The sequence below is a fragment of the Panthera leo genome, chromosome B2 (assembly GCF_018350215.1).
Source record: "Panthera leo isolate Ple1 chromosome B2, P.leo_Ple1_pat1.1, whole genome shotgun sequence".
NCBI lineage: Eukaryota > Metazoa > Chordata > Mammalia > Carnivora > Felidae > Panthera > Panthera leo.
In genome coordinates this window covers 35549523-35562532 of record NC_056683.1, presented here as the reverse complement: position 1 = coordinate 35562532, position 13010 = coordinate 35549523, and the positions used below count along the sequence as shown (strand labels likewise).

General features: G+C 46.1%; 1 protein-coding gene across 1 annotated transcript in view; it reads right to left on the bottom strand.

The window, feature by feature from the left end:
• Positions 1-13010, bottom strand: part of TBC1D22B (TBC1 domain family member 22B) — an 80596-nt gene that overhangs the window by 44497 nt on the left and 23089 nt on the right. Inside the window, exons 3-7 of the mRNA XM_042938610.1 lie at positions 7836-8143; positions 4467-4646; positions 3862-3932; positions 2324-2452; positions 980-1045 (exon numbers count right to left, since the gene is read on the bottom strand). Of these exons, the coding sequence (XP_042794544.1) occupies positions 980-1045; positions 2324-2452; positions 3862-3932; positions 4467-4646; positions 7836-8143 (754 nt within the window). The remainder of the gene's footprint in view (positions 1-979; positions 1046-2323; positions 2453-3861; positions 3933-4466; positions 4647-7835; positions 8144-13010) is intronic.

Genomic DNA, 13010 nt, shown 5'->3' with positions numbered 1-13010 from the left:
AAGCAATCCAACTGTCCACAGACAGAGGACAGAGTAGAAGGACAATATGTGTTACACACATATAACGAATATTATTCAGTTTTAAGAGGAAGGAAATTCTGACACATGTTACAACATAGATGAACTCTGAAGATATTATCATGCCAAGTGAAATAAGCCAGTAACGCAAGGACCGACAATATATGGTCTTACTTGTCTGAAGTACCTGAAATATTCAAACTCATAGAGACAGAAAGTAGGATGGTGGTTGTTGGGGATGGAGAATTATTGTTATTTTTTTAATGTTTATTCATTTTGAGAGAGGAGGGGAGGGGCAGAGACAGAAGGAGAGAGAAAATCCCCAGCAGGCTCCCTGATGTCAGCACGGAGCCCAACATGGGGCTTGATCCCATGATCCTGGAATCACGATCTGAGCTGAAACCAAGAGTCAGACGCTCAACTGACTGAGCCAAAAGGCGCCCCCAGAATTATTATTTAATGGATACAAAGTTTCTGTTTGGGCAGACGAAAAAAGTCATAAAGACAGGTGGTAGTCATACCACAGTGTGAATGTACTTGATGCCGCTGAACTGTGCACTTAAAAAGGGTTAAAATGGGACATTTCATGTTACACACACTTACCACAATAAAAAAACCATCACTAGCCCAGCTTGATAAAGTAGAGCAAACACAGGACTAGGAATTCTGAGGTATGAGTTCTAGCCTTCATCCTGTTCCAGTGTGGCTTTAAAGCCCCGGATAAGCCCCTTAACTTCTCAGAGTGTGACCTGGCCCATAGATTTGTCGAGGAGAACAAATGAGAATGCACAAGAAAGAGCTCTGCAGGGACCACAGCTCCGTATCCGAACAGAAGGTACCCCCATGATTAGCCACACACCTGCCCACGGCCGGAGGGAGGTCTAGGACACACACATGCAGAACAGGTGCTGTGGAGGCATGGAGCGGAGAAGGGCCGAGAACGGTTAAGTACTTCCCTTACCTCCTGTACAAGCGGCTGCTGGAACAATGGAATGAGAGGATTTGTCCTTGGAATGTCGATGTGAATCTGAAAAAGAGAAGTCATGTCTAAAAACACAAATGCCAGTTTGTTCTTTTGAGAAGTTATTTTCTTAAGATCTGCGAATCAAGGGGGTAAGAGTGACAGCACAGTATCTTCAGAAAGAACTGACGGACATACCAGAAGAGTCTAATTAAGCCCGCCTGTCCATCTGGAATACGTTTCCATGACAGCAATAGCTTACTGAAACTGAGGAAACCTCCGCAGATAAACCACTTATGTCGAACAGCAACGGGCTTCACGACCTAAGAGAACCCAGGGCCTAAGAGAATCGCCCTGGAGTCTGTTTCACTCTGGGCTGGTGCTTACTCAACAGGCATGATCAAAATGTGCGTCCCTCTTTCAGAGTCTTACTCATCAATAGTTCCCAAGAGCGGAGAGAGCTCTGAAAGTGGCAGACACGTGACTGGATTGGGAACCAGAGGGAGCCGGCATTCAGTAACTGTCACTGCCAAGCCCTCACTTCTGTTACCAAAGAGGTCACGACAGCTGGTTTCAGCTCCAGGATTTCTCCGAGCCTTAACGATCGATCCCAAGGACCGTGGCGGCGACAGCAGCAGAAGCTACTTTGGCTCTTGAGGCTTCCTGAAGACAGCTGCCAGCAACCTGGGCTTTTCCCCTCGCCCCTCTTCTTCCTCCCCTCCTCTTTTGGCAGGCGGTGGGGACCACCGTGAGGGTGGTGGAACACTGCCTGCCGAGCCTGCTGGTAACTACTGCTCCTGCAGACACACGGGCCGACATGGGTGCTGAAACGGCACTAGCTGCCAGGTGGACATACTAATGTCACACAGTCTAGAGGGACTGGACCACTCCTGAGTGAGCTTCTCTTTCACTCTGTGCCCGGGGACCCTTACTATTTGCGGCCTGGGACCAGTAGTGTTGACACCGCCTGGGAGTTTGTCAGAAGTGAAGGTCTCAACCCAGACCCACTGAATCAGAATCTGCATCTTATCATAACGCTTGGGTGGGATTTTACCAAGACCCTGGATGATTTGTATGCATGTGGAAGTTGGAGAAGCAATGCCACTGATCAGTGCAAAAAAAAACCAAAAAACCAAAAAACACAAAAAAAACAAAAACTCTATTTAAAATGGCTAAAATCAGAGCTACTCATTAGAAACAGGAATTAGAAGCAGTTCCGGGAATAAATTTAATTCCTAACCAGCATACTAAAGCCTGAAGACTCGGAAATCCTGCACTATGACAGTTCTCCCAGGAGATACACCTGACAATTATGATTCATAACCAAAAAGGTGACGACTGTACCTGTCGGTAGGTATCCTGGTGATGTTCCTCATTTCGAGAGTCATAATACTGCTCAATGAAGCCAAAATATTCCTCCCGCTTCCGCTGCAGGGTCAACTTCCTCCTCTCGGTGTTTGCTGGGAGATAGCCCTACAGACAGGACCGTGGTTAGACGGGGACACACGCTGGTTGCACGAGTCCTTAATTTTTATTTTAGCCTAAGGATTGGCTTGGCAACCGTCAAAGGGGCGGAAGAACAGCTGCCAAGAGCACAAGAATCCTCCCTTTTTGGGTCCGGCCGCCCAGCGTCTGCTCTCTCCTCCTTCAATGAGACCCACATGTGGGCAGATGAAGCCAGGCCAGCTTTCCCAGGGTTACGTGCACACTCCCGCAGCCCTGCACTGTAGTTGCAGTGCGTGCTGCTGGTGAGCGCCCCGCAGCTGGCTCAGCAGAGCAATGGATCTAGGTCAGTGGGAGGGAACTGGACCCAAGTGGGGGCCTCTGGAGGGCTGCGTGTGTGCAAGGCGATACTTCCGGGAATCCCAGCCCTACGGCCACCTCTACGGCACATCCCAGGGGTGTGCCTTGGAAGTCTGTGCCAGTCACACATTCTTCTCCACGCTAATATTCAGAACTGCCAGCTTAGAAAGCTGAATGGAATCTGTGACACGGGCAGCCACAACGTGCAGACACGGAACTTCTGGCAGCAGCCTCCCGCCTAGCCAAAGCTTCAGGCCAACTTTCCTTCTCACTCCTGGTCTAGAGCCCACTCTCAATTCGTGCGGCTCCCGTTCCGGAGACCACGACCAAATCTACTCTTATTGGCATTCAAACTTATTAGAAGTGGCGGAGGCAGTGATTACATGGCCGCAGGATCGGGACTCGTGGGGAACACTGAGGAAAGAGTCACTTCCTCTCGCAGACATTTATGTAATACATTCCCCAGGCAGGGCCTGCAGAGCAGGGACCAGGCTTCATTCATTGTTGTGTATCCTCGCAGCTGCTGGCACCATGCCTGGCAGACAGCAGGCCCTCAATAATTCCTTGCTAGATGAATGAATGAATGAATGAATGAACGAACGTGACAGGCTCAGGAAGTCCGAGCGTCCCTATCACAGAGGCTGGCACAGTGCTCTGCCCTCAGTGAGAGCGGGACTGGTGCAGGCTCCTGGGGGAGGCCCATGTCTCACCTCCTCACAGTGCCAGAGTCGCTTTCCACCACTCTGGTTATTCCTACTGAGGAAAGAGTGAAGTCTGGGGAGTGTGGGAGCCTGTCCAAACAAGTGCTGAGATCCCTACCTCACTACGCTCTTTCTCCCTGGCGTTGAGCAAGGGGGGATACACCAACAGGGAAAAGCTGTGCTCTTCTATACGTGCGTGAATAACTCGCAAGGATGTGTTTATTTAGGCACAGAAATAAGATGACAGTCCCACAGATCTGCCACACCCAGTGGGACTGGAGGAGTCTATGCAGTAAGATGAATGTGCCCACACTAACCTCAGCAGGTAAGAAGGGCTGTGTGAGGCTCACGCTTCTCTACACAGCGGGCAGAACTCACCGACAGGAGTCTCCAGGTTATGGGTCGAACTTCCCTGGGAACCCCCGGCCAGCTACACTTCCTCAGTTCATCTGCAAACGGACAACGGCTTGATTGGATTAGCCCTTCCCACAAATGCCCTAAGACAACCCTGAGCCAGCACTGCCTGATTCCTCCCACCATTCAAGAAAGACCACCACCACCAGCAGCAGCAGCGGCTACCGACAAGCACGGGGAGAAAGCCCCAGACAACAGCCCTGAGCAGCAAAGTGGCGAAGACACGGCTCTGCAGTAGTGATGCAGTCAGCTCGGAGATCAGACTCAGGGGGGGCAAAGAGAGACCCGTGGGTGTGGATTTGAGTCATAGTTGCCTCGAGGCAGAGGAGACCAAAGCCAGAACAGCTACACTATGGTCTACGGGCCGCAGAATCCAGTCCCACCTAATTTGGTCCCTAATTTCTAGTAACATACTTCTGACTTAATACCTGCATGTCACTGCAATGGGCACCAGATCAGGAGATGCTGGAAAAGTAAAAGAAGGAAGAATAAAGAGCAATAGCTTCCAGGTCTCTGAGAATTCCAGTCACCAAGAGGTCCTACCTTGCCCGGGGCTCATGGGGACTCACCTAAGTCAGTGTTGTGGCTGGAGAGAAGCTGACGGAATTTTTCAAGGCGGGTTTTCTCCCGGACAGTCATCGGGGGCGCCCCGGAAGCATTCTGGTCCGAGATGCGGGCAACCAGGGGGATGATGGGTCGGAGAGGGAGTGACTGCTGTTTGTGGAGTGGATTCCTCAGGCATGTGTCACCTGTGATAATGAAAGAGAAAGAGAACAGGCGGCAATGTAGTGCATGGACGTGGAGGGACCCTGAGCTGGCTGTTCAGTACTGGCCCCTCCGCCAGAACCGGGTCCGAGCAGCTGGCACGCCGCCCCAAGGCGCCCGCTGAGGGCAGCCAGGGGATGGAAACCGTCTGCCCGGGGGAAGGGCTGCATTTTTATCACAGGCTCCCAAGGCATCTTATGTGCTAACAGACTCCAGAGGCCGTAGCAACTGTGACAACTGTTTTGGCAACTCTGGATGGAAATCAAATGTTTCCTTTCTACCCCAACCTGGGATGTGTCTTCATGCCTAATATTGAATGTGGGGGCAACACGGTCTAAGGTAGTGTTTGCCTTCCCTTTCCACATCACAGAGCACATAAGCAGTGAGTTAAATTCTGACTGTCCTTTCATAACTGTTTCATATTCTGTATCTATCTGGGCCTTAAAAAGCAGGAGTCACAGGGAACCTGAGTGGCTCAGTCGGTTAGGCATGTAAGTAGGGCACATGTAATAAAAACAGGTGGCTGCTTGCCTGAAGCCCCAGGCCCCATGCAGCTGGCCCAAGGGCTGAGAGGATCAATATCCACGGCGCAACCCGAAGTTGTTCTTGGCCCATCAATGTGCCCTGCACAGCAGGTGAGAGGCTCTGGCCCCAGGCAACCCTGTTTTGGGTTCCTCTGTGCTCCTACATTTCCCACCAAGGTGAGCCAGCTTTTAATTCTGCTGGGATATGACTGAAATAACAGGAACACAGACCCCAGCAGAACCACATGGCTGGTTCTTGACATTTCTAACCCAGATGATAGGAAGGAGAAACGCGCAGTATAGGACTGACATTTCCTGAGCTCCTACTACGTATAAGGCATCATGCTGGTCACATTTACATAGGATCTCTCATTTGATTCTTGCAACATATGGTAGGAATTATTACTTTACAGATAAAGAAACCACAGCTCAGAGAGGTTAAAAGCGATTTGCTAGTGAGACCTGAGATGCCACCTTAGGTCTGTCTGATTCCAAAATCCTTATTTATTTTACTACCCCAAAGTAAAGTCAGTTTTAAATTCTGACTGTCCTGCCATAACTATTTCATGTTCTTTTATCTATCTGGGCCTTAAAAAGCAGGAGTCACAAGGAACCTGAGTGGCTCAGTCAATTAAACATCTGACTTCGGCTCAGGTCATGATCTCGAAGTTCATGTGTTCAAGCCCCACATCTGGCTCTGTGCTGTCAGCACGGATCCTGCTTCAGATCCTATCCCACTGTCTCTGCCCCTTCCCCGCTCATGTTCTCTCTTCTCTCAAAAATAAACATTAAAAAAAAAAAATGGGCTAAATGGGTAAGGGGCATTAAGGAATCTACTCCTGAAATCATTGTTTCACTATATGCTAACTAATTTGGATGTAAATTTTTAAAAATAAAAAATTAAATTAAAAAAAAAAAAAGGCAGGACTCACAACAAGAATTAAATGATGAGGGGTTCCTGGGTGGCTCAGCTGGTTAAGCATTTGGCTCGGGTCATAATCTCTCAGTTTGTGAGATCAAGCCTCATGTCAGGCTCTGTGTTAACAGCATGGAGTCTGCTTGGGATTCTCTCTCCCTCTCTCTCTGCCCCTCCCCTGCTTGCATGCATGCTCTCTCTCTCTCTCAAAATAAATAAACATTTTTCAAAAAATAAAGAAAGACAGGGCGCCTGGGTGGCTCAGTTGGTTAAGTGTCCAATGTCGGCTCAGGTCATGATCTCGTGGTTTGTGAGTTCGAGCCCCGCGTCGGGCTCTGTGCTGACAGCTCAGAGCCTGGAGCCTGCTTTGGATTCTGTGTCTCCCTCTCTCTCTGCCCCTCCCCTGTTCATGCTCTGTCTCTCTCTCAAAAATAAATGAACTTAAAAAAATTTTTTTTTTAAATACAAAATAAAGAAATCCTCTCTTGGAAAAAAAAAAAAAAAAGATGAGCACTCAGCAACATGCACAACTAGAAGGTTTACAGAAGCAACAGTCACAGGGTATTTGGCTGGGATGCCTAGTGTAACATGGGGCCTAGGAAACACAGACCACACACTGGGGGCCTGAGAGCGATGATATCACATGATGTTCACAGGAGGGGACCTCATAAAGGGAATGTTCTGGACGGTCCTGGCTGTATGAGGGCTGCACCTTTACTAGGGATGGGGGCGGGGAGGGGGGTGCTTCCTCACACTTGAGATCCTTTAACACCCTCAATCACAGCACACAGACACTTCCAACAGCCTATAGCTACGGCCAGTCAGTCAACACCGAACACCCACGTGGGCACGGCACTGAAGGTGGAACCTGGAGCCCGATCGGCGATGGAAAGTGACTGTGGCATTTTAACAGCCTCACAGCCTAAGTTCATGACCACGTGCTTATTCTGAAACTGCAGAAGTTGTTCTCTTAGAGCATGAGTCGGGACACACGCCAGGCTCTGACATTCTTCCACTTCCCTTCGCCCTTTACCAGTCAGCCATTCTAACTTTCACTGGAATAATGACACTTCCCTCCCCGACTCAGAATAACTGGCTTCCGTAAAACCCTCTAGAGCAAAATTACATACAGCAATGGATAGTTAAGAGGGTACACTGAGAGACCCCAAACATCTGATAAAACCACCATTACCTCAACCACTTGCAGAAGCCAGTTTCCCAAAAAGAAACAGAAGGCGTGTCTCCTCCCACCCCGCCCCCAACCTGAGGCTGTGACCCAGAGCCTCCGGGCACATGTTGCTCCATTCCTTAGGAACAGGAAAGGAACAACCTTACTAATGACTGCTCCCCAGGGCCGAACAGGCCAAACAACAGTGCCACACGTTTGTGAAATTCAGCCACTAACAACTTTACATACATGAGTCAATAACCTTAAACCTGACCAGGCCCAAAGAAATGTGAAGCAACCAAAGAGCAAAAGTTCTAGACCCCATCACAGGGAAAGGAAGAACAAAACGGCAGGCAAAAATGGGGTGTCAGCAAGTGAAGCCCCAAGTAGCCATCAAGGTGTGGGGGCAGAACAGGCAGAGTCTATGACCCATTGGGCTCAGGCTTGAGCTTTCACATTTACCATTCAATGGAAGATCTGAGTAATGCTCTAGAGAAAAACTGTTCATTTGAGGTGCACTCTGCTGAAAAGGGTGAGGCTGTGGAAGGGAGCAGGATGGACTTACTGGAATTTCTGGACAGCTGAGCGTCACTGCTGGACTTTATGACCTTGTAGCTGGCAGGAACATCGGATGTTGTTGACTGGGAGCGTTCTGGTTTCACCCTCAACTTGCTGTGGTTTTCTAGGACTTGGGCTGCGGTTGCCAGAGCAACTTTTGAGTTTAGAGTTTGGAAAGAAGGGGAGGAAAAGTCCTCTTCCTCATCATCGCCAATGTCCCAAGCATCACTGGTATTCCGGGCAAACTCATGGAAACTGGAGGCCTTCTTATTCTTCAAAGGAACTGCGTTGACTTTTGACCGTTCTTTGATGAAGCTTTAAGAAAGGAGACATCATTACCAGGGAATGATCTGACACTTCTGACCACCTTCACTGGCTTAATATGAACAGTATGACAAACTAGTTGATATATAATCTTTACCTTCTACAAATAAAAACAGCTGTATCCATTCCTCATCTAGAGGCATCTAGACCAGCACTATACTGCAGAGACTGATGGAGCAGAGACAACAATGCTCACCAAATATCCCATGTGCTCCCCTATACTTCCCAGCCCCCCCACCCCCGCCCCGTATTCAGACAAGGCTAGAAGACTAGTTCTGGCCAATAAGCTGAGGAGAGAAATGAGGAAATCACTCCAAAGCCAAAGTAGACAAGCACAGGGATGAGTTCTCTCTCTATAAGCTTTCTTCTACTGTGGTAACTGGCCAGGTGCCTCCCTCACCTGGGAAGCAGAGTGACTGCGTAGGGTAGAGCCTGCCCTCCACTCCCACTCAACTCCACTCTGGACACGTAGCATGAGAAAGGAATAAATGAACCTTTGTTGTGACAATCCACTGAGATTCCAGAGTTAATCTGCTACGGTAACATAACCTAAACTATTCCTTAGAGTAGGACATGAACTCCTGGCAGAACCAGAGATAATTTTAGGCAGTCCATATGTAGCATGAAACATCAAGTTCCAGAATGAATGAGATGTTCCTTTTTCATTCTGTTAAAGTCCTTCAGCTAGCCTAAAGGAGACAGGCTCAGTATGGTGCTACTCTGTCTTTAAGGCTATTTTTTAACAAAGAGAGGACAGCCTCAGATCAACATGTTTGCAAGCAACATCAGCTGGTTTAGAATTTTCTTAATAAGAGAGTTTTGTTTTTTTCACTGTGTTTACTTTTAAGGTTACTTCTTCTATTTTTGGCAAATGATAATTAGCTTTCCACTTCTAATTTACAGAAGTGATGAGGTTTACTTTAAAATATCAATGTGGGGCGCCTGGGTGGCTCAGTCGGTTAAGTGTCCGACTTCAGCTCAGGTCATGATCTCATGGTTCATGGGTTGGAGCCCCGCGTCAGGCTCTGTGCTGACGGCTCAGAGCCTGGAGCCTGCGTCGGATTCTGTGTCTTCCTCTCTCTCTCTGCCCCTCCCCCACTCATGCTCTGTCTCTCCCTCTCAAAAATAAATAAACATTAAAAAAATTAAAAAAAAAAAAGATAAAATATCAATGTGGAATTATGGAAAGAGCCTAAATGTCCATCATCTGATGAATGGATAAAGAAATTGTGGTTTATATACACAATGGAATACTACGTGGCAATGAGAAAGAATGAAATATGGCCTTTTGTAGCAACATGGATGGAACTGGAGAGTGTGATGCTAAGTGAAATAAGTCATACAGAGAGAGACAGATACCATATGTTTTCACTCTTATGTGGATCCTGAGAAACTTAACAGAAGACCATGGGGGAGGGGAAGGAAAAAAAATGGTTAGAGAGGGAGGGAGCCAAACCATAAGAGACTCTTAAAAATTGAGAACAATATGAGGGTTGATGGGGGGTGGGAGGGAGGGGAGGGTGGGTGATGGGTATTGAGGAGAGCACCTGTTGGGATGAGCACTGGGTGTTGTATGGAAACCAATTTGACAATAAATTTCATATTAAGAAAAAATTATATATATATATATATATATATATATATATATATATATATATATATATATCAGTGTGGGTCACCTGGCTGGATCAGTCAGTAGAGCATGTGAATCTTGACCTCAGGGTTGTGAGTTTGAGCCCCACATTGGGTGTAGCAATTACTTAAAAATAAAATCTTAAATACACACACACACACACACACACACACACACACAAATCTAATTGAGGTTTTTTAAGAGGCTATTTTTTAAAAATGCATTCAGTAAAATAACAGAACAGACTTTGGCAAAAAAACGCAAAGATGGTACATGACGACAGTTTGGGAAAACTAGATTGACTCACTGAGGAAAGAGAGCTTAGTCCTAGGAGTCATGAGAATCATTCCTACTTTCCTGAGCGTCTCCTCTTCAGGTCTCCCCTTTAACATCTGTGGCCCTTATTCTGGATCCTGGGGACTACCTGGTTGGGACGTTTCTAACTCAGTCTTGTCTAACATCCCTCAAATCCCAAACCTTGTGTACATTTACACCTGGAGCCTGAATGCACTGGAGTAAAGACATCACTTGGGAATGCAAGCTGGTGCAGCCACTCTAGAAAACAGTATGGAGGTTCCTCAAAAAACTAAAAATAGAACTACCCTACGACCCAGCAATTGCACTACTAGGTATTTATCCAAGAGATACAGGTGTGCTGTTTCAAAGGGACACATGCACCCCCATGTTTATAGCAGCACTATCAACAGTAGCCAAAGTATGGAAAGAGCCCAAATGTCCAGTGATGGACGAATGGATAAAGAAAACGTGGTATATATACACTAGGGAGTAATCCTCAGCAATCAAAAAGAATGAAATCTTGCCATTTGCAACTACGTGGATGGAACTGAAGGGTATGATGCTAAGTGAAATCAGAGAAAGACAAATATGATATGACTTCACTCATATAAGGACTTTAAGAGACAAAACAAATGAACATAAGGGAAGGGAAAGAAAAATAATATAAAAACACGGTTGGGGGGGCGCCTGGATGGCTTGGTCGGTTAAGCGTCCAACTTCGGCTCAGGTCATGATCTCACGGTCCGTGAGTTCGAGCCCCGCGTCAGGCTCTTTGCTGACAGCTCAGAGCCCGGGGCCTGTTTCAGATTCTGTGTCTCCCTCTCTCTCTGACCCTCCCCTGTTCATGCTCTGTCTCTGTCTCAAAAATAAATAAACGTTAAAAAAAAAATTTTTAAAAAGGGAGGGGGACAAAGCATAAGAGACTCATAAATATGGAGAACAAACAGAGGGTTACTGGAGGGGTTGTGGGAGGGGGGATGGGCTAAATGGGTAAGGGGCACTAAGGAATCTACTCCTGAAATCATTGTTGCACTATATGCTAACTAATTTGGATGTAAATTAAAAAAAATAAAATTAAGTATTGTGTTGAAAAAAAAAAAAAAGACATCACTAATTGCCTCCCTGTTTCCTCCAGCAAAGCACAGTGATACTAGAGGGGAAACAAGGTTCTGCCAGAAGAGCTGAATCTCCCCATTTCCAGGAGCTGTTTCTTCCCTTTGGGTAGAGGTGGGTGGTCTAACAACCCATCTCATCTCCCTCTATGAGTCCAACGCTTATCCTAAAAGATAATTGTTATTAACACTGATAAATACAGTCTGGGAGCTCATACAGCTCAGCTCATCAATATGTCCTTACTATTAGCATCAGAAAAGGAGTAAGATTTTAACTGAGGCATTGCTTTCAAAGCTGGTCTTACACAGAGTAAAGGAAGAGAAGACATCACACAAAATACAAGGGAGAAAACTAGATTACAAGATGTAGCAGTTCAAATGTGATAGAAACAAAATACCATTTTCTACCCGCCAAGTTAGCAAAGATCTAAACAGCATTCTCTTCAGTGTTGCCAAGGGTGCAGTGGGACCGCCATCTAATGGTGCAGGTGAGGGTGTATGTTGTACAGCCTTCTGGAAAACAATCTGGCAACATACATACCATAAGCCCGAAAATGGTTTATAATTTCTGACCCTAACATAATAACCAGAGGGTCAGAGGATCTAAGACAGTTTATCATGGTGTTATTTTGGTTAAAAACTGAAAACAGCATAAACATCTAGAAATTGGAATGATGAAATTTGTTCAGCCACCAGATGAAATGTTATAATGCCACTGAAAAGCACATCTCACAGGCTATTAAGTAACACTAGAAAACGATCTCAATAAAGTGAAAACTGGAGCCAAAAAAATATATTTTTATAATCTCTATATTAAAAAAAAAGTATATGCATAGAAAAGACCAGAAAGAAAATACATCAAAATGTTAACAGTGCTTATCGCTAGGCTGTGGATTATAGGGGACATTTCATTTCATTTCTATAGGTCTCTGAATTATTTGTGTCTTCTACAGTGAGCATATTATTAACCAGTGGATAAGGTTGTTGGCTTTCATCAATCCCCAAAGTAAGGGTACTTATAAACTTACTAAACAAACGATCAGAAACGAGCAAGAGCTCAAATCAAAGAAAATAAAACTGGGACAACACATTGTGAATATCTGCTGTCAAAAATCCATCCACGAGCCAGAAGAGGCAAAGTACTCGTCTGTGGACCTGCTGAGGCTGCAGGTTCTGGACCCATCACTATGACTGTTTCTCTTTTGTAAAGGGGGATGTAGAATCCATTGCCTGTAGAACATACCTCAGATGGTCCACTGTCAAGAACAAATAGGCAGATGTGTAAGAAAGCTCTGCCACCAATAAAATACTGCATACAAGTTCGTGGTTACTGTCGTTTTCCTTTTTGGAGGCTATGTGTACCTCAAGATTGCACACAATGAACCCAACTGATTGATATGGAGTACCTTGGATACCAAGATTAACCACCGTGTTTTTCTGGTTGATGTTTCCTAAATACTCTCTCTCTCTTTTTTTTTTTTAAAGTAGGCTCCACACCCAACATGGGGCTTGAACTCACGACCCAGTAATCAAGAGTCACATGCTCTACCAACTAAGTCAGCCAGGCGCCCCTCTTAAATACTCTCTTGATATTTTTAAGATTTTTAAAATAAGCCATCAACTCAAGAAGCTAAATTTTTTTTTATTTTTTTTATTTAAAAAAAATTTTTTTTAACATTTATTTATTTTTGAGACAAAGAGAGACAGAGCATGAACGGGGGAGGGTCAGAGAGAGAGGGAGACACAGAATCTGAAACAGGCCCCGGGCTCTGAGCTGTCAGCACAGAGCCCGACGCAGGGCTTGAACTCACAGACT